Below are 21892 nucleotides of genomic sequence, written 5' to 3'. Positions count from 1 at the left end.
TTAGATGAGTAGTTCAATGAATGCAAGTTATCTGTGTCATTTTGGAGTTGATGAAGTTAAAATGCCTAGGTCTTCTTTAGTTATCTAGTATCTAAACCTTTTGGGATTTGGGCACCCTTTGGGAAGATTAAAAATAGTAGAAAATTGGTTTTACAGAAAATAAGCTTCCTGCCCTCCTAGTTTATGTTTTTGTCAGTACACATTTGAATTACCAATATTTGTGAGAACACACAATCAGAAGCAAACGTTCCATTTTCTTATGTATCGGTTATTTTGTGTATATAAATTTATATTTCTATCAACACTCGTGTGTATGTTTTTAGTACCAATAAGCTTTTTAAATGACCTAAGGAAATATATCAGATGCCTTAGCAGGTTTATTAATTTTGAAATTAGCCTAAAGTTAAGTGAAGATTCACTTTTGGATTAATTTTCTCCTTCTTTCTCTTGAAACTTAAACTCTCTCTCTGTCCCTTTAACCAACATTACATCTATTGCCTGCATGCTTTATATAGAGCCTACGAAAGAAAATAAAAAGATATTCTTGGCGAAACTATTTCCCATTATCATCTTAAATGCACCTCTGACTCAAATCTGGGTAATTCTTTGGCAGAAAAGTTACTTAAATAATTGTGTTTTATTAATTTATAGTATGAACTGGTCAGTTTTTAAATTATAATTTTCATTTTTAGTTTTTAAAATAAGCCAACAATATTTGCTTTCTTTAGGGCATTGAAAACATAAAAAATGAAATTGAAGATTCAACTGAACCTTTAATAGATCCTGTGTATGGACATGGCAGGTAATTAAAATCTATTATCTTCTATATGGATTTTAATTTTTAAGAACTTGACTTAGAATAAAATACTATGGAATCAGATAATGTTTCTTGTCAGTGTTCACAGTATAAAGTCTATGAATTTGAGAAGTCTTGTGCTTTATGCATTGTTTGCCTTATGTATGAACTCTTAATTTCCACTTCAGGTTTATATATGCATTGCATTTATTGTAGCAAATATTTTGTTTTAAGATGGTTCCAGAGGTATTGTAACAACTTCTGCTTGATATTTGTAAAACTTTTTAGTAGATGAAATTTATTTTGATGTAGAAGTAAGTCTGTCCTTACCTATTTATAAATGCTTTCCTGCATGGGTCAAAAAAATTTTTTTTTCTTATTTTTTTCTGAGACTACCGTCCCTCTCAAGTTTTTTTTTTTTTTTTTAATAGCTATTTCCATTAAAATCGATAAAATAGTGATTAACTCCTGCTAAAAAATAAGTACTTCTCTTTAGGACTTTCTGCCTCAGAGGTTAAAATTCACATATGCTCCATCAAACACAAAATAATAAGTATGTGTTTTTAAAGATGATTATAAATATTAAGTAAATTATCATTAAGTAAATTATAAGTCTACTATTTATTTTTTTCATCCATTTTAATATGGTGTGTTGGATAAAGTTGTTAAATTTATATGAATATATAGAACAACAGATACCATTGATTCATGTAGTGACATAGTTAGCAAGGCTGTTGTTCAGTTGAGTGTATAAAATGAAAAACGTAAGATTTTTCCTAACTTTGTTTCTTAAAGAACAAAATTTAATGTAAAAAGTCATTACTTTATGCCTTACCACAGGGACCATTTTATTTGAAAAGTAGTTTATTCATATTTTAATTACTTTTTAATTTTTATTAATAGCCAAAGTTTAATTAACCTCCTACTGACGGGACATGCTGTTTCTAACGTATGGGATGGTGATAGAGAGTGCTCAGGAATGAGTAAGTATAATCTTTGTGTGTTTATCTATTCTTAATATTTCACTAGAATACACTTGATTGTTATTCATCTACTTAATGGCTCTGCATCACTTAGAAGTTAAGTGCTTTATAATGGAAGTTTTTACAGTTTTCAAGGTGCTATAACCTGAAGAGCATCTTCTCTGGAGGCAAACTTGGGCTCAAATCCCAAATTGCTTTCCAAGCCTTTAGTTTTCTCTAGTATAAAATTGGGATTGTAGGGCTATCTTCTTTAGCAAAAGTAAAATATAGATCTCTTGATAATATGTGTATAAACCTAATACATATTTATGCAGTGGTATGACTAAGTCTGGAACACATTTTGCTTAAAATTTAGGAGAATTAGAAATGTGTTTTTAGAGATGGTTGTAAATATTAAGTTATCAGCATGAGTCTCATTTATTTTTTCATCCATTTAAATACAGTATCTTGGATAAAGTTGTTAAATTTATATGAATATGTAGAACAACAGATACCATTGTGGTGATTCATTTAGTGACATAGTTAGCAAGGCTGTTGTTCAGTTGAGTGTATGAAATGAAAACGTATTGTGATTTGAAATACTTGCTTTGAGAATCTAGTGGTTTTTCCTGTACTACTTTAAATGTGCAGCATTTCCTTTAAGATGCTGGGCAGCTTTAATGTTAGACCACCACCCCCTCTACCACTACCTCCATTTCTGGTCTCAATTATTTCTTTCCTATAGCTTCCTCTGTTACCAGGGACATTGAAGTGAAACACCTTTGGCCAATCCGTCCAGTTAAGCAGAACTGATATATAGCTCTGAATAAAATGCCCTTCAGCTTATTGAGGCAGTCAAAATTCATGTGTTTACTCCTTCAACTTATACTGAGTAACTACTGTGTACCTCCTATTGAGTAGGTAATATAGGACAGGAAGTTCCATTGTCCCTATAATTCACAGGGAAGTTTATTTCTTCTGTAATTATATAAAACTCACCAAATGACAGAAACAAATATTGTGATGGAGAAAATAATAGTTACTGATTTTTGTTCCCATTTAAATGAGTAAGTCTTCATCATATATATGAATTTTTCTCATATTTTAGAAATAGGTATACTTAACTAACAAAAACATGAAAGGATATAACATTAAGGAAAAGATCAGTAATAATTATATAATTTTAGAATTAAAAAGCACCTCAGCATGACTCAACGTTTCATTTTACTGTTGAAGAAATTTAAGAACTACCCTCCCCGCCTACATTAGATAATATATGGAAATTATTCATTTTATGATGAAGTTAGAACGAAAACCTCGTTTTGCTAATTTTGGGTAAAGATCAAATTTCAGACAGTAAAATTCACAGACAAAAAACCTACACAAGTTATCTTACTCAATTTTTTATAATTGAGTCCATCCTTTTCTTGAACCCTCATTCTCATTGATAGCTGAAAGCATGTAGCTAAAGGTTAATATGCAGGTTTCTCCCCCCATTCACTCACAATGGCTTCTGCACACCTCTTCCTCCTTCCTGATGGTTTCTGGGTCCTGAAGCGTCTTATATCATATGAGGTGATTAGGGAAGGGATGTCTGCTTCCTGCTGAACTTTGGCTGAAGTATCTCATCCCACTCGGCCTCTGTCCTTGCTACTCCTGTGTGCTGTGGCTCGTAACTCTTTCCACCTGGACTTTTGTGCATTGCTCTGACTTTTGGTACTAATTATCATGGTCCTTCTTTTTGTACATTCTGCAGGTGATCCCAGACCTCTCCTACTCCTGGAACCAGAATATTCTTTGTCTCCCTAGGGTTTCCCTCACCCAGCCTCCCATAGGCTTTTTTCTTACCGTGTACTACCTTTAGAGTATCAGTCAATTATACAAGTTTTGGTTCTTGATATGTACAAATTCATCCTTTTCTGTTTCTTGAAATACTAGCTTTCAGAGCTTTTGTCGTGCTGTGGATTTAAGAATAGTTTGAAATCAAAACTAAGCAATGACTTTGAAAGAATTATTTTGGAAAACAAAGTAGATGGTATATTTCTTGCATTTTTCCTCAGTCGTTAGGAATGTTGCCTTGAAGTTGAATCTGTTTTCAGTCACAAACTTAAAATAATTCATACATTCATTCAGGATGTTTTATTGGATGTTTTTCTGCTCTGCCGGTATGGGAGGAGGTTGTACTCTATGTAATATACAAGAAAAATTTAATTAAAGAGTTAGTAATTTTAAAATCCTAAGGCAAGGCACTTTACTTCTCATGGTTTCCATTTCCTTATTTGTAAAATGTGGAGGTAATGCCTTCCTCAAAGAGATGTTGTAAAGATTAAGATCAAATTTCTAAAATGCCTCAACTTGCCATAAGAACTCACTCAGGTTTCCCTCAAAAGCTACACACCTAGTTTGGGGAAATAAGGACATGCACATAAATAACTAATGCAAGGTAAATTGAAGCATGTTGAACTAAAGTATTACAGAAGTTCAGAGAAAGGAGGAAACTTTCCCTACTATGTTTATGGTGGACTTAGGGGAGAGGCTTTTAGTGGGACTTAACATTTTAATGGGGCCAGATGGAATGAGCGAGAGGGTATTTTGGGGGGAAAACACAGATTGTGTTTAGGGGCAGGGATGCAAGTCAGTCTGATTGGAATAGTGGCTCTTAATCCTGGCGACATATTATCACTTGGAGGGCTTAAATGTACGTCAGTACTCAGGCCCTCGCTGAGACTAAATAAATGAATAAATTAGAATCTTTAGGTAGTGGGGCCTGGGCATGGTAATTTTTAAATTACCCCTATCTAGAGGATTCTAATGTACAGCCAGGTTAGAATAGCAATGAATGAGCATTGGCTCTGTGAAGGAGACTAGTAAGAGGGACAACCATAAATGTAGGGTTGCCTAGGAACCAGAGGATCTTAAATACTAAGAAATTTAAGCTTTAGTTGGCAAACATTAGGGAGAGAGTCATTGAAGACGTTTGAACAGCAATAGCATAACGCTTATAGAATGAGAACATGAATCTGTCAGTTTGTAGACTGTATTGGAATGGGATGACATGTCAAAAGCACATGGTCTAGACAGGTGACAGGTAGTGAGATGAAAATAGGCATGGGAAGGGAAGAAAAAAGAGATCGACTAGTAGTTATGTACTTTGTGCTGAGCAGTGTGTTTTGGATATGTATCTTCTTAACCTAAAGATGTAGTTATAAAAACTGGGGCTCAAATAATTGAGTAACTTGACCAGCGTGGAACAGCAGAGGCATAACTGCTTTTGACCACACCCGAGGCCTGTGCTCATTCGAGATAGCATGTTCACGAGCTGGACCACCTCCTGTGTGTAGGAGAGGACGGGAGAGTGGGTCTGTGGAATCCAGCAGCCAGTTAGATATACGAAGGAGAGGTACAGAAAACCAGTAGGTTGTCAGATAAAGCTCATTGAATAAATGAATGCTCAAAAGAAGCATGGCAAGTTGGCTTAAAGTAATGTGTGTGTTTTGGCAGTAGAAAAAAAACAATCTATGTCCTCAAGTGTTTCATTTTCTTTAAAGAGCAAGTACAACTACTGATGATTAAGAATGCTCATTATGCAGCAGTGGCAAACATTTATTTAACGCTGCGCCAAGCACCATTCTTAGTACTTAATGACTATAGATACATTTTTTTCCATTTACTCACTGCATTCTTATAACTAGTCTATGAACATCATAGAACACAGGCACAGAGTGGTAAGTATCTCGCTTCATTTCATGCAACTTAGTGAAGAGCAGAGCTGAGGTTTGAACCACAGGAGTCTGACTCCATACAACCAGCATATTAACCATTATAATATACTGCTGCTTATGCTACACTTAGCAGAGTCTTGAGCACGGTAATAAATACGTGAGATGATTTGGAAGAGTTTATCTCAATAAATTTCACAGTAGCCCTAAGAGGTAATTTACCTTGTTTGTAGAAAGAAACAGAGTGAGAATTTAATGCAAAGACTCTTGTCTATGACGCAGTTAGTGAATGAGCCATGCTACCTGTCTCTTTGAAGGAGCATGAGAGCTAAGAATAGGCTATGAATTTAGCAATTAGCCAGGTTTTTGCTTTCACAGAGGCACTGAGATGGAAGCCAGATCATAGGGACTAAATATTTTAGCATGGTAAGCAAGAAAGTTTGCTCGTGAAAGGGTGGAAAGAGAAGAGTCCGTTGTCTGTTCATAACGTTCATAACAAGGCCAAGAGATGGTATACATCGTTTTTGTTTTAAGGGATAGAAGTCACCTAAATTGTCGACCAAGGGAAGGGAACCTCTTTTAATAAAAGAGATACTAAATGGCCTCAAGACTAGCATTAACCTTGAAAAGATGCACAGTTCTTCTAAAACAGGAAGAAAGAATCTGGTGAGAAAAGGAAAAGGCATTTCGAGGTGTGAAAAATTTTAATTGGGAGAACTGAGATTTTGAAGTTTGCTGAAAAGGTGGACAGAGGTAAACTTAGAGGCATGTAAAAAGGAGAGAAAGGGTTTGAATCAACTGCTTTAAGAAGGAATATAAAAAGGGATTATGAGAGAAAGTTTTAAATGTGTAATAAATAGTACAGTTGAGATAAGTTTACATAAGATTTAGGGTAGAACCAACCAGTAAAGCTTATGGTTGGGTTTTTTTCTAGCACTAATCATGAATCTGGCAGTGGGAGAGAAAAATGGATACTATGTGTTATCCAGGAGAAAAGGCCAAAAAGGATCAAATACATTGGGCAGTATTCTCACCTTTATTTATGAATAATATCAGTGCTTCATCCGTCATATGTAATATTTTTTCCCAGTCTGTCATTTACCTTAAGTTGATTTATAATGAACATTTAGATTTTTTCCATTTGGGGTTGTTAGACAATGCTGCAGTAAACGTTTTTGGATCTGTCTTTCTGTGCATATTTAAGTAGTCCTATAGGATAAATTCCTAAAAGTGTGTATCTTTAAATTTAGGCATGTGTTAATTGTTTTTACCCGTAGGTTTATTGAGATATAATTCACATATCATACAAGTCACCCATTTAAAACGTACAAATCAGTGGTGGTCAGTATGTTCTTAGAGTTGTGCAGACAACACTGCATGAATTTTAGGATTTTTTTATCACCCCAAAAAGAGCCCTTATACCCATGAACAGTCACTCCGCATAATTTCCTGCCCCTCAGCAACTATTAATCTATTTTCTGTCTATAAATTTGCCTATTCTGGACATTGCTTCTAAATCATATAATACATGGTCTTCTGTGACTGGCTGCTTTCACGTGACATAATAATGTGTTCAGGGTTTATTCGTGTTTTAGCCTATACCAGCACTCCACTCCTTTTTATTGCTGAGTAATATTCCATTATGTGGTTTATACCACATTTTATTTATTCATTCATCAGTTGATGGCCATTTGACATCTTTCCATTTGGCCACCCTGAATAATGTGGTTAGGAACATTTCTGTACAAATTTTTGTAAGGATATTTGTGTCTGTTTTTCTTTGGTCCCTACCTAGGAGGGAAACTCCTGAGTCATATGATAACTCTGTGTTCAACCTTTTGAGGAACACCTGTTAAACTTTGATAGATAATGCCAAGTTTCCCTCTACAATTTATTTCACCAGTTGGAAAACTATAAACTCATGTATGACAGTTGCTGTTTTTCTCCATCTTTAATATTTTGCCAGTTTGTTGACAAGTGAGAGCCTATTTTAATTCACATATCTCTGATTCCTGGTGACTTTGTGCTTGATTATTTTTTTGTGTGTTTGTCTATTTTTAGTATTTCTTTTTCTGGAAATTGCCTCTTTCATTTTGGCATTTTCGGCCAGGGGTTACTTTCTTTTATTCACAATTTCTAGGAGCTCTCAGTTCTTGTGTATAAATTCTCTCAGTGCTTATGTATTAAATCTGTGTTGCAAATATTTTCCCTCATTCTATCCTGTCTTTGTTAACTTTGCTAATGGTATCTTTTAATGTTTAGCTCTTTATTACTTTTTCCCAAAGAATTACCTAATATCCTAACTCCGGTCAGTTCTCCACAAATATGAAACGTCTACTTTATCAAAGAAATTTTCCCGTTATGTATGAGTCATTCTTGGACTCTTCTATTCCACTAATCTATTTGTGAGTTCTTATGCCAAATCAAAACTGCTACGTACTTTTATAACATACTTTGATATTTATTAGCACGTTTCCTAAACTGTAGTTTTTCAAAATCATCATAGTTAATTTTCTACATTATCTACTCCAATTGAACTGTTTTTCAGCTTCAGTTATAATAAATCTGTTAGGATTTTGATTGAGGTTACGTTAAATTTATAGATTATTTTAAAGAAGTGACATCTTTACCATATTAAGGCTTTCCACCTAGATTGTTTTTTATGTCTTTTAATGAAATTATATATTGCTGATCATATAGACTATATAGTTCCTGAAACCATGTGCTTTATTCTACCTTAACTGTTAGAACTATCTTTTGCTTCTGCGATAGACTAGAAATAAAACTACAATAGAACTAATTACCTGATTTCTTTCTTGCCCGCCCCCTCAGTCCCTTACAGTGGCTACCATCATATTTTTAAAACTAACTCAGATTATGATACTCTCTTATTTAAAACCTTCAATGGCTGGCTCCTCTCTGCACTGCAAATAAACTCTAAACTCCTTACCTGGCTCTCAAATCCTTTTGTGGTCTGGCCTGTCTACCTTCCATCTGTCTTCATTTTGTACAACTATATGAATTTTGAGCTGAGGTTTTCTTTGATTTTGTTTTTCTGTAGATGAATTTTCCCATGGTCTCTTTTCTATTTTAAAGGAATCCCCCAGTATTTGTATACTCTATTTTTTGTATTGTTTTGTATGTTTATTCGATGAATATTTTTATTTTTCTGTTGGTTTTTTATGTGTGATTGAAACAGTCAGCTCTAATAAACCCGAAACCCAGAAAAGTATTTGGTTTATCAGAATTTATGTCAGAAAAGATCAGAAATGCTTATTTTCTCCAAATTTTATTACTTGTAAAAATACATTTAATTAGCTAGAACTAAGTTGTCAAATAAAATGTATGGGACTTCCAGTTAAATTTGAATTTTAGATGAACTGAATAATTTTATTATAAGTATATTCCATACAGTATTAGAAATATACTTAAATGCTAAAAAAATTTTTTACCTGAAATGTGAATTTACTGGGCATCTTGTGCTTTTACTTGCTAAATCTGGTAACCCTAGCTGAACCCTAAGTGGGTTTAAAAAGCTCCTCACTTTCAGAAATACATTTCACAAAGATCATGGCTCAAATTGCTTCTACCTTTACCTATAAGTGAGATAACCAAGCCTTTCTTGGTATTTTATTGCTTTTTATTTTAACTTCTTATATTCTGATTTTTTAAAGTCTTTTTTTTTTTCATATTTTTATTCTACAGTTTCTTTACATTACTTCAGGACACTGCATTATTTCATCCCAGATAATTTTTTCAGCCACCATGAACCTATGCTTGAACAAAATTAAGCTTCTTGCTTCCATTTCTTTGTTCATCCTACTCCTTGTGGGAAAGACCTATATCCCTCTCACCTGTCTGTGCAGTCATTCAATGCCCACATCCCTTCCAAGGAGAGCTTCCTGATTCTTACAGCTAAAAGGGATCTTTTTTACCTCTGAACATAGGTTCTATCTTGTAACCTACTGGTTTTATTTGGGGGTGGGGGGGTTGGGAGGAATTTCTTTTTAATTGTACAAGGTACCTTTAACATGAGATCTACCATCTCACTGAATTTTTTAAGTTAAGATACCATATAACTATACATAAGAAATTATACAGCGAATCTGTAGAATTTATCAGTCTTGCCTAACTAAAACTTTGTGTCTGTTGGATAACAACTCTCCATTTCCTCCTCTTCCCAGCTCCTGGCAACCACCAGTCCACTCTGCTTCTATGAGTTTGACTATTTTAGATACTTGTATAAATGGAATCATGGAGTATTTCTCCTTTTGTGACCGCCTTATTTCACTACCGTGTTTCCCCGAAAATAAGACCTAGCTGGACAATCAGCTCTAATGTGACTTTTGGAGCAAAATTAATATAAGACCCTCTTTTGTATTATAATATATTATACCTGGTATTATATACTATATTTATTATATTATGCCCGGTCTTATAGTAAAATAAGACTGGCCTTATATTAATTTTTGCTCCAAAGGACGCATTAGAGCTGATTATCCGGGTAGGTCTTATTTTCGGGAAAACACGACAGCATAATGTGCTATTCATGTTGCCACATATGATAGGATTTCCTTCTTTTTTAAGCCAGAATAATATTCCATCATATGTGTGTACCACAATTTCTTTATCCATTCATTCATTACTGGACATCTAGGTTATTTCGACATCTTGGCTACTGTGAATAGTGCTACAGTGAGCGTGGGAGTGCAGATATCTCTTTGAGATCCTGATTTCAATTCTTTTGGATTAAATAACCAAGTGGAATTGCTGGATCATCTGGTCATTCTATTTTTAATTTGTTGAGGACCCTTTATATTCCTTTCCTTTTCAGCTGCACCACTTTACATTCCCACCAATAGCGTAGAATGGTTCCAATTTCTACACATCTTCGCCAACACTTATCTTTTACTTTTTTTATAATGTCCACCCTAACAGGTGTGAGGTGATCTCTCATTTTGGTTTTGATTTGCATCTCTGATGATTAATGATGTTGAGCATTTTTTCATATACTGTTGCCCATTCCTATGTATTCTTTGGCGAAATGTCTATTTAAGTTCTTTGCCCAGTTTTTAATTGGGTTATTTGTTTATTTGCAAGTAAGTTATAGGATTTCCTCCTTTACCTTGGACATTAACCACTTATCAGATACATGGTTTGCAAAGAGGGTCTTGTCTTCTTCGTCTTCATATTCTTACACTATGTTTAGCATCGTTCTTTTCAATATTTGGCACTCAGGGTGTGTTTGTTAAATAAGTTTAACGCAGCTATCTGGTTTCCAAGTCAGCATCAAATTGGAAAGGCCCAAGCGGGACTTCTCTAGACACTCTGGTAGCGGTGAGAAGTGATGGTTGAGAATGGCGAAGAGTATAATAAAGCCAACTCAGGAATATAAAACTGCACACACTAACTTACTGAAGCAAAAGGGTTGATAGGGATCTAGCGTGATTAATCTTAAATACTAGGCTAAGAAAATGAAGTTAGAAAATTCTAAAATATAATGATATAATTATTAGAATTTTCTGCTAATGTAAATAAACTTTTTTGAGACTTATTGAGAAGAGTCTTATATAAGTAAATTCTATAAGTTGTAATATGTGAGAATATTATATCCTCACTAATTACAACTTTGTACAATATTCCTAGTGATGTATTTTTAGCTATCAAAAAAAGATAAAAATTTAGTGTACATTCTGTTTAAGGAAATAGGAGTAAGACATTTTTAAAGTATTATCCTCCAAACTACATGCTTAAACATGTGATTACTGACCTAATATGAATAATTTATTACCCAAGAATTATAAACAGCTTGTTGGCTGTATTTAATAACATTTTTTAAAAATTCATTTTATTAAATTTATTGGGATGACAATGGTTTGTAAAATTATGTAGGTTTCAATCATACATTCTATAATACATCATCTGTATACTCATATCACATTGTGAGTAACATGATATTTTTATAAATATACTGTTCTAGACATTTGTTTAAAATTCCAAGGAAAAGCATGATGTAGTATCTAATTGTAACACTAGGTGGTGGTGACTGCTTTTAGAAGTTAAAGTGCGAATGTTTCTAACGTGTATTCTTTTTTGAACATTTAGTGCTGCTTAGATTTCGGAAGGAAAGGAGAGGAAATTTGTAAGGCTATAGAGTACCATTTCTACCTCTTTGGCTGCTCACCCCTACTCCCCTTTTCTCCTTTGAATGCTTATAATCCAATGATTCTCATTTTCTCATGCCCTTTACACTCTTGAAAATTACTGTGCATCATAAAAAGCTTTCACTTATGTGAGTTACAAGCAAATAATGATCAGTGTTTTTCTAGTTAGAAATTAACATAGAGAAATTTAAAAAGATGTATTAATTCATTTTAAAACAATAATACACAATATTTGTTAATATAAATATTTTTAATAAAAATAACTATTTCCAAAAAAAAATTAGTAAGAAAACAGACTTGTTTTAATTTTTTTAATCCCTTCACTGTCTAGGTTATTTGTAGACAGCTGGATTTTCATATTTGTTTATAGATTGGATCTATGGGAATATGATATATCATTTAGCCTCATGAGAGTGTAAGAGTAAAAAGACTTTTTTATGAAAATCATTTTAATTTTGTATAGTCTCTCGAAGGGTCTTATGGGCCCCTCAGAGTCCAGAACTACAATTTAAGAACTATTGCTGTATCTCCTCTGTGCTTATAAGAAGTTAGTGAAGAAATATAAACTATATGTATGTGTGCTATCTATTAATTTTGAATTTACAAATCCAAAAGGTTAAACTACCAGTTTCTGGCTTACACCATCTGGATGTTGTACTTATAGATACATAATAAAATATGTACAACAAAATGACTAAGTGTGGATATTATTACATTAACAAAATAAGAAAAACATAATATCTCAATAGAAAAAAGGACAAAAGACGACCAGCTGGTAAAAAGGATGCAAAGTTATATATACATTATGTTTACAGTAGAGGTAATATATAACCAGAAAAAAATGCTTTTTAGAAATATGTATGGACTCAAATTATTATTATAGTTCTATGTAATATACATTAGCTGACAGTTGTAGTCACTGAAGACTTGATTATCATCCCAATTAAAACTCTGTTGTGAAATAATCTCTTGTCTTTTCATTCTCTATGCTTTGTCTATTCTTTGTAATCCACATCCATGACGGCAACTCATCTCCCTGCTGATGATTCTCAGCGCTCTGTATCCAACCCTGACCTCCCTTCCCTGTGTTCCCGAGCCTTTCTTCCAGTGGTACATCCACCTCTAGGGAGAATCCTAAAGGTGCCTCAGGCCCAGCTTAATGTAAAACCAAACTCAGGTTCTCCCTTCATACCACTCCAGAACCTACTCCTCCTTAATTTCTTTCTTTTTAAAACAACAATACACTCAATATTTGTTAATATAAATATTTTTAATAAAAAATAACTATTTTCTAAAACAAAAAAAATTAGTAAGAAAAGTGACTTTGTTTTAATTTTTTTTAATCCCTTTACTGTCTAAGTTAACCACCATTTATCAGATTCTCCAGGCTAGAAACCTTTACAGAAGCTTTGGCAATAGCTTCACCCCTTACCATACGTTGATTTTTTTTATATATATATATCTCTTCTGTGTCCTCTGTCTTCAGTTTTCTTCTTACCTTCTTGGTCTGGAAAAATCTGGAAAATTTTTATGTAAACTTCAAGATTCATCTCAAATGTTACCACTTCTGTACACCTTCCCTAATGCAGTAAGCAGATGCCCTTGTATCACTGTAAGATACTGTGTGTGTGTGTGTGTGTGTGTGTATGTGTGTGTGTGTGTGTGTAAACAGAGATAGTACCCTTTTTTCATCTGTCTCCCTTGATAAACTATTAACATTTATACGATGATACCATGATCTAGTCATCTTTATTTCTCCAGTCTTAAGCACACTGCCTAGGTTTATTTGTGGGAGAGAGGAATGGTATCACCTATCCATATTTTAAGTATTGTGCAAGTAGGTTCCCTGCTCCTGGATGATAAATTGTACAGATTTTGATTAGCATATCTATTTGTTTTTCTAAATCAAAGTCGATTCAGGTTAGTCATTTCACATGGATATGATTATCTTTTACTTTTATTTTTACCAATAATTCCTTGGTTTCAGGGAGAAAAAAAATGCCTCCATCCAAAAAGTTAACAGTGATTATAAAGTTTCATAAATACATTTAATGTACATCTAAAGGATCCCATTACCCACCACAAATCTGATGTGGTGGTATTTTGTAATGACTACTACTAAATGCTGACTTGATTTGAACTCTTAAATATGGGCTACTGCGATTATGACTCTTTAAAAACGATAAAAATAAACATGGGCTAGGTTTTAAAGTTTTTAGGTAAAAGTAGAAGTTTTGGTGTAGAATATATATGTCTACATATGTATTTACATATAAGTACTTGTTAGATTTCTGCATGCTAATGCAGTGCTAACTTTTTTTTGCAGAACTTCTGGGTATACATGAACAAGCAGCTGTAGGATTCTTAACGTTAATGGAAGCTTTAAGATACTGTAAGGTAAGTTAATTTTTAGGGTCCTTTGAATGGTTTTTACTCACACGTCCACTGCTATGGATAGTATTTTTCTCCTATGACAACATATTTTAGCTTATTACTGTCATATACTCTCTTCAGATCCTTCCTGCTCTTCCTTCCTTATTAAGACTTATTAAGCTGCCCAATCAGCTTAATAAGCGGAGCTGCCTATTTTTGACGTTTGTTCCTTTTTGAGGGTCGGGGGCAGAACCCAATACAAAATAATTTATAAAAATAGAGACATCTATTATTGAAAATATTTCTATTTTTTTGGTAAACTGGAAAAGAATGTACTGTTGCTTCACTGAAACAACTGGTAATACTTTATCAGGCAAAGAAAAAGAATCTGCTAAATGCCTGAAATTCTAACTTTTGTCCATCTGAAAAGTGATTTCACACTTAAAAAAAAAAGTTCAAGCATTTCACAGCATTAAGCTCTTTAGCACATGGGCTAAGATTAAGAACTGCCATGAAACTTGCATTAATTGTATGTATTTCATAGTTTTCCTACACAAGCTGAAATGACTATTGGATATTCCAGATACTTTCAAATGGCTTTTAAATCATTAATAATTTGCACTTAAGATGTCCTCATTTTGGAGAAAGAAAGAAAGAAGACCTAATTTTCTCTTCCCTTTTAGAATGGTGGTTCCATGGCAGTGGTTCTGGTGATGGTGATTATTTTTAGTAGCAATAGCAGTATCTTGCCTCCTTCCTTCCTTCCGTATTATTATCTTTCAACCAGCATTCCTCTTTTATGACAACACTTGGATGAGTTGATATGGGTATGATAATCAAATAGGTTTCATCCTGCCCTTATTCATTAGTAGTAATCATAATGTTAAACAGTAGCCACACTTTTCTTTCAGTGACTTTCATTATACAAGCCAAAGCTGTTCTGAGGCAGCCTGGCAACCACAGAATCAAGCTACAACCTCTTCTACACACACACACACACACACACACACACACACTCTCTCTCTCTCTCTCTCTCTCTCTCTCTCTCTCTCTCTCTCTCTCTCTCTCTCTCTCTCTTACACTCACACACTCTCATGTATCCTAAAAGTGTCTGTGCACACAAGCAAAAAAGTGGTCACTATGTAGAGGTAATGGATATGTTAATTTGCCTGATTGTGACGATCTTTACACAGTGTATACGTGTAGCAAAACATCAAATTGTACACCGTAAATATATACAATTTTTATTTGTAAACAATATTTCAAGAAAGCTATTTTTCAAAAAATGTGTGTGTGTTGCAGGAGGATAGGGTATGGAGATGATCTATTAACACTCGAAACTTTTCCCACGTGGCCGCTAAGGCCCTAATTATCCGGGTGCTTCCTGTCCTTCCAGAGTTGCATTGCTCTCTGCATTGCTATGCTTGCAGCCCTGCTGGTCTCCTGTCCATTTCTTCAACATGCCAAACCTTTTCCCACCTCATAAGCTTTCACACTTGCTATCATCTCTGCCTGGAATACTCCACTTTCCCCTTCAGGTCCTACTTCAAATGGTGCCTCAATCATCCTTTTCTTGACCATCCCCTCAGTGACCCTTTTCAACATTATTTCATAGGAATAATCACTCTGTAATGGTCTTTTGGTTTACTCAATCTTGAATTTGTTTTTTTGTTGTCACCCTAATGAAATATAGACTCTTTAAAGGCAGACACATTGTTTCTCTGGGTACATATTAGGTGCTCAATAACCATTTGTTGAGTGAATGAGTGGCAGATTCACCCTAATTGTAAGCTTTTCTAAATGTGTGCTTTTACTTTTCTTTAACCGTGAGGTGAAATGTCTGTTTCCCTCCCAGGTCGTAGTGGGAAGTAAACAGTTGCTATATATTCTCCTGTTACCATATTGCTCTAATGTTCTAGCAGTAACTGGTGTTGTATAAGATTTAAAGATTCTTTTAGTGACAGGACACAACAGACATATTCAGATAGATTAAAGGCAGAACTCTTAGTTACTTATAGCTCCAAACCAGAGAGGGCCACTCAGACACGGCCACACAAGGGCTTATTATATATTATACCTGGGAAAGGGCAACAGCAAGCTGTAACCATCGGGGGCAGTGTATGTATGCGAATTGGGATGTAGTTAGCTAGGTTTCGAGAGTTCCCTGTAGATTTGCTAATTTGAATCGTTTTGGTGAGCTGGGGGGTGGGGGCTGTGGGGCTGTCCCTCCTTGTCTGATACCTGGCCCAGGATGATAAGGACGGTCCACGGTGGCCTGGAGTATGGAGACCCATAAGGAGAGTAGCTGGAGTCAGGACTTAACTCAGCAGTCTTTTAGGGGAACTGACCAGCCTCTAGGCCGGGAATCCAAACTGAATTGAGACAGCATTTTTTTTAAAGAACTTTATTGCACTGTGCTGTCCATCTGTATTTACTGTAGGATCCTTCTGAAAATCTATATACATTTACTTTTTAATAGATGTTTAGGGAAATGGCATTGAGGAAATACTTGGGTTTGTATTAGTTTTGTGAATGTGAGCATTTCCCTGTTTGATAGTGTAGCAAAGTGCTCTTTAGAAATGAAATGAACATTTTCATATCATTTTGACCATGTGTACATTAATACAAATAAACAATATTTTTCTCTCTCCTCCCTCCCCCATCTCCCTCCCTCCCTCCCTCTCTTTCTCTCTCTATATATACACACACACATATATATTTGTACACAAGTGTGCGTAACAAAGAAGGTGACTCTTGAGTGCTGTTGACTAGGCCCCTTTTAAAAATAGATTTATAACCCACATGCCATAAAATTCACTATTTGAAAGTGTACAATTCAGTGTTTTTTTGGTATATTCACAAGGCTGTGCAGCATCACTGCTAACTATTTCAGAATGTTTTCATCACCCCAAAAAGCTCCTTCAAACCCATCAAGCAGTCACTTACCCACTACTCCCCAGCCTCTGGCAACTTCCTGTCTCTGTGGTATTGCCTGTTCTGGATATTTCATCTAAATGGAATCATACGGTGTGAACCCTTTCGTGTCTGACTTCTTTTTCTTAGTATGTCTTCAGTGTTCATTTGTATTTTAACATGTGTTAATTAGTACCTCATTTTTTTAGTGACAATTCTATTGTATGATACATCAGTTTTGTTTATCCATTTGTCAGTTGATGGATGTTTGGGTTGTTTCCACTTTGGGGCCATTATGAAGAATACTGCTCTGAACAATCACGTATCCGTTTTGGGTGAGCATTTTTTCATTTCTCTTGGGTATCCACCCAGGAGTGAAATTGCTTGGTCATATGGCACTTAGATGCTTAACTTTTTAAGTAACTGTCAAACTGTTTTCCGCAGTGGTTGCAGTATTTATGCACTCTTGATTTATTTTTATTATTATAAAACACTTCATGAGTTCAGCATTTATTTACCCTTTGATCCTACTGTATATAATCTTATCCACTTTTTTTTACTTCTATCTCTATTAAGTACACACACAAACACACACTTTATCTAAAAATAAATCAAACAACATCTAAACTTTTCACCAGAAGAGGCAGCATGATGTAATGGAAAGCCACCACACTGCAAGTCCGAAAAGCTGCGTTTTAATTCCAGCTTATACTGCTAGTTAGCTTTTTGTATTCTGACAAGGCACTGATGCCGGGTGTTTCTCCGTCTCCTCATGCAAAATTGAAGAACTTGCACTGCACACCTCTAACATCCCTTCTGCTCTGAACCTGTGATGAGAGCTTTTCCTTTGTCTTTGTCATTTTGCTGTTATTCTCTGTTGCCTCCAAACCATCCTCCTTACTCTGCTGGTTGGCCATTACCATTAGCACAGCCAATTTAACTCATCCCTCACATCATAGGACAAAGATACTCGTTTTTCTATCCATAAATACAAAAGAATACTATTTCCCACTTCCCTTCTAGTGATAAGAATAAATTCTAACGGCCCCGATGGTGGTTGAAATCGGGGCAATGGGCCCTGGTGGTGGTTGACAGCGGGGCATCATATCAGGGCTGCTGGCTGATTAGGGAAGACTAGTTGGCCCTGACTGCTGCAAGTGGCGACTTGGAATTTCCCAGTTCTAGGGAGTTTATGGGAGAAAAGAAAATGTGGCAAATTTCATTGGTAAGGTTAGTTGTTTTAAAGTCTTTGTCCTCATAAGAGTGTGGAATTGATTGATGTGAACATGATTGGGTTTCACCAGTCTGTGTTTTATTTGATTTTTAAGCTTGCTTTTTCTGTCACACACGCAAAAAAAACGATACTTTCAAATTTTTGGTATTATAGCTTTTAAAGATTAAATTTATAACTTTGAAGGCAGGTTATAAGCGTAACTTTCTGTACATTTTAAAGTAACTTCATATTGTAAAACTTTGAATTTACCTCTTACCATGAAGCGTCAAAAGAGATTATTATGTTGCCCTAGGTTCTTTGAAGACAGGATGTTCTTAAGCTTTTTCCCTTTACTTATTTATTCAGAAATCTACTCCTTTGTTCATTTATAAGTATTTTCCTGATAAGTAATTATTATCAGGTTTATAGTTTTAAGGTTTTTGAGGTACCGAGCTGAAATTCCAGAAGTGGCCATTCTATCTAGGAACTTGAGTGAAACCTGAGAGTGATTCCTAGGGCTAAACTAATTATTTCTAGTTGTGTTAAATCTGTATTGTTATTGTTCTAATGTAATGATGCAACATAAGCTTAGCCCTGATAGTCTTCATTACGTTCGTTTTTACATTCAGTATTTAACCTTTCTGGGTAAGGCATTCTGGCACAATACATTGTTCTATTTAAATATGAATTGGACACTTTAGTTATGTTTCATATATTCATGGGCAAATATCTAACAGGCAGTATAAAATTTTCATGTATTGATTTTGCTACATTTGTTCTAGGTTGGGTCTTACTTGAAATCTCCAAAATTCCCTATTTGGATTGTTGGCAGTGAAACTCACCTCACCGTATTTTTTGCCAAGGTATGCTTGTAGCAAGCTTTCTTCCTTTTGTTTTCTTTTTTTTTTCTTTTTTTTTCTTTTTTAGTATGACACTAGGCAGTCAAGTAATGTAAGTCCATATTTAGTTCAGATCTTTATGCAAACTTCAGTGTATTCCCACTAACAAGTGAATTGTTCCAAATCCTAAAATATTAATACTAAACATACTGTTGTACTGCTTTAGTTTTGGAATCATTTCAAAAAAATCTGTAGTTCTGATTCCTTTCCCTTTTTTGACTTTAGAGCGTTGACTTTTGTTTGTTGTGTTTTTTTTCCAAAATCACTTGTATTATGGTAAAAATGATTGAATTTAAAAGTTTTGGATTGCTCTTTTGTAGAGAAGATAAAATCTCAACTACGTGATATAAAATAATTTTATTTACAGCTCCTAGGAAAATATTTTAAAATCTGTTAATAGATTAATGGTATTGAAGTCAAGTGCTCTTTTAAGATGGAATATTTCTTACAGTTTGAACATACAAGTATACATGGTTACAACATTGAAATAAGTGCATTTGAATATGTTTATTTTAAAATTCTGACGAAACCTTTTCTAAATCACAGCCTTTAAATATATATATTTGTATATATATGTTTAAATTTATTTATATGTAATTTTTATGTTATATATAAATTATATATATATATAATTATTTTTTCCCTGCAATTGAGTGCAGTTTGCAGTCAGACAGCCTGTGTTGGAATCCCAGCCTTGCCACTTCCTGACATCACTCAGCTGCTTTTCCTACATCTTTAAAATGGGGATTAATCATAGCACCTAGCTCTTAGAATTGTTGTCAGGCTTAAATGTGAAATATTTAGCAGTACTATTACAAGTTAAATGCCCAGGAAATCTTAGGTGATGGTGTCATCATCATCATCATTGTCATTTTCATTATTCTGTAGGCATTTAAGGAACAGTTTCAATTGAGCTCTGTAAATATACAGACATTTTGTATCCACGCATCTAAATGTTAGGTAGGTCGATAGTGATGAGTGAATGATACTCACCTTCCTATGAAATCTACACACACTTGTTACCTTCCTGTCCTGGTATTCTGTGTTGTTCTCATAGAACTTGGTCCATTGTTCCTTTGCACACAATGCATATCTCCTACTTCCCACACCACTTTTGGTATGTCCCATGGTCAGCAGGGAGCCTTGTCCAGGGCTGAAATTTTTCCTCTTTGAAATAAAGTAATATAAAGCCAGAAGATCTCACATAAATGGTAAATGTGATTGATGATACATGACAAGATTCATAAGGTCCAGTTTTAATTTTTTAAAAATACAGTAGTTTTATGTAGTCTTTGCCAAATAGAAAATACTATATATAAATCATGCTGTTTTTTTTACATTACGACAAAAGCTGTTATGTGGTTATTCTTTGTTTGATATTTCTAGATTATAGCAAGTAATTTTGGCTGTGGGTTTGTTTGTTTGTTTTTGAGTTTTGGTTTATTCATTCTTACTGGGTTTATTCACTTTATGTTCCATGGCCTGAAACAAATGACATTTTTTTTTCTCCAGCAGCTTAATTTAAATGTTGTCTTTTTCTATAAAACTGTTATGTTTGTCTGGATATGTATTTCACGTGCACACTTCTTTGTACTGATTAAGTAAAGAAGGATGTTTTAAGGTTATAGTTTTCAAGGCAGCATGTAATTTGACATTGTAAAATGCCTTTGAAAAGAATTTGTCATGTGGCTTATACCCTGCAGGTAACAATACTTTCTTACAGCTGTCTTCATTCGTGTAAATACTCATTCGTCAAATATTTAACTGGGCATATAGTAGTATGTACCTGACATTATGCCAGGTGCTATGAACACAGTGGTGAGCAAAACTAGATAAGGCTCCTATATTTAGGGACGTGTACATTCTAACGGGGGAGGCATTCATCAAAGAATCACACGTAGATAATTACAACTATGATGAGTGCTGACAGAGCACAGGTCTATAAAGCTATAAGAATGTGTTCTAGTTTGGGAAGATTAGGAATGTTTCCTCGAAGAACAGGTGTCTAAAATGAGCACTGAAACATCAGATTAAACTATGGGAAGAGGGAGAAAAGAACGTTCCCTACGTGGGAAATAGAGCAAACAAAGAGCTGTGGAGGGAAGGACTCGGTGTGAACAAACTGACAGAAGACCTGGGGCACTAAGAATTCCAGGGGCCCAGTGTAAGATGAGGCTGCCAAAGTAGGCCATGTGACCCAACTCTAAGAGTAATGACAGCTGCTCAACTTTTTAAAAATTGGTGGTGGGAGTAGTTGTGTGAAAAATGGGAAGGAAGGAAGGCAACAGGATTAAATTTGCATGTTGAAAAGATCGCTCTGGCTAAATGTGGAGAACAGACATGTTGAAGGATAACCTAGGGAATGGGTAAACAAGACTTTTGTGGTGTGGCAGGTAAGCAGAGAATGTAGTTTGGTCCAGGGTAGTTATGGTAGCGATGGATAGAAGCACATAAATTTGAGAGATTTATTCCTGAGTTAAACTGGCAGGACTTGGTGATGGACTGGGTTGGATAGTTAAAAGAGAAGTCTGATGAGATGTGTGTTTTTACTGGTTAGATCTTAGAGCTCAGAAAGAGCTCAGTAGCTTTGCTGTTGTGGAGTGTACCCATGATTTCTCTTTGGACAAACTGACCAGGTCAAGAGGAAAGAGTGAGATACCACAGTTTGGGAACAGCCCAGCCAAATAATCTCACGGTGAGGTTTACAGGTCTTGCCCACAAAAATAGTCCTTTTTAGTTTCTCAAACATTAGACCACCAAGGGTCACCAGACATTTGAGGAAAACTTACATGAAAACAAGTCAGAACAAACAGGGGAAAAGGAACTCAAAAGAATGGAGACAGTGTATGATCA

General features: G+C 34.8%; 1 protein-coding gene across 4 annotated transcripts in view; it reads left to right on the top strand.

The window, feature by feature from the left end:
* Positions 1 to 21892, top strand: part of MINDY3 (MINDY lysine 48 deubiquitinase 3) — an 85470-nt gene that overhangs the window by 23369 nt on the left and 40209 nt on the right. For all 4 annotated transcript variants that reach the window (XM_033100750.1, XM_033100749.1, XM_033100748.1 and 1 more), the window contains 4 exons: positions 729 to 802; positions 1700 to 1779; positions 13968 to 14038; positions 18923 to 19003. In XM_033100750.1, coding sequence (XP_032956641.1) covers positions 729 to 802; positions 1700 to 1779; positions 13968 to 14038; positions 18923 to 19003 — 306 coding nt within the window. The remainder of the gene's footprint in view (positions 1 to 728; positions 803 to 1699; positions 1780 to 13967; positions 14039 to 18922; positions 19004 to 21892) is intronic.

The sequence above is a fragment of the Rhinolophus ferrumequinum genome, assembly GCF_004115265.2.
Source record: "Rhinolophus ferrumequinum isolate MPI-CBG mRhiFer1 chromosome 5 unlocalized genomic scaffold, mRhiFer1_v1.p scaffold_110_arrow_ctg1, whole genome shotgun sequence".
Lineage (NCBI taxonomy): Eukaryota > Metazoa > Chordata > Mammalia > Chiroptera > Rhinolophidae > Rhinolophus > Rhinolophus ferrumequinum.
The sequence above is the reverse complement of the archived record's forward strand: the minus strand, read 5'-3'. Positions and strand labels throughout refer to the sequence as shown.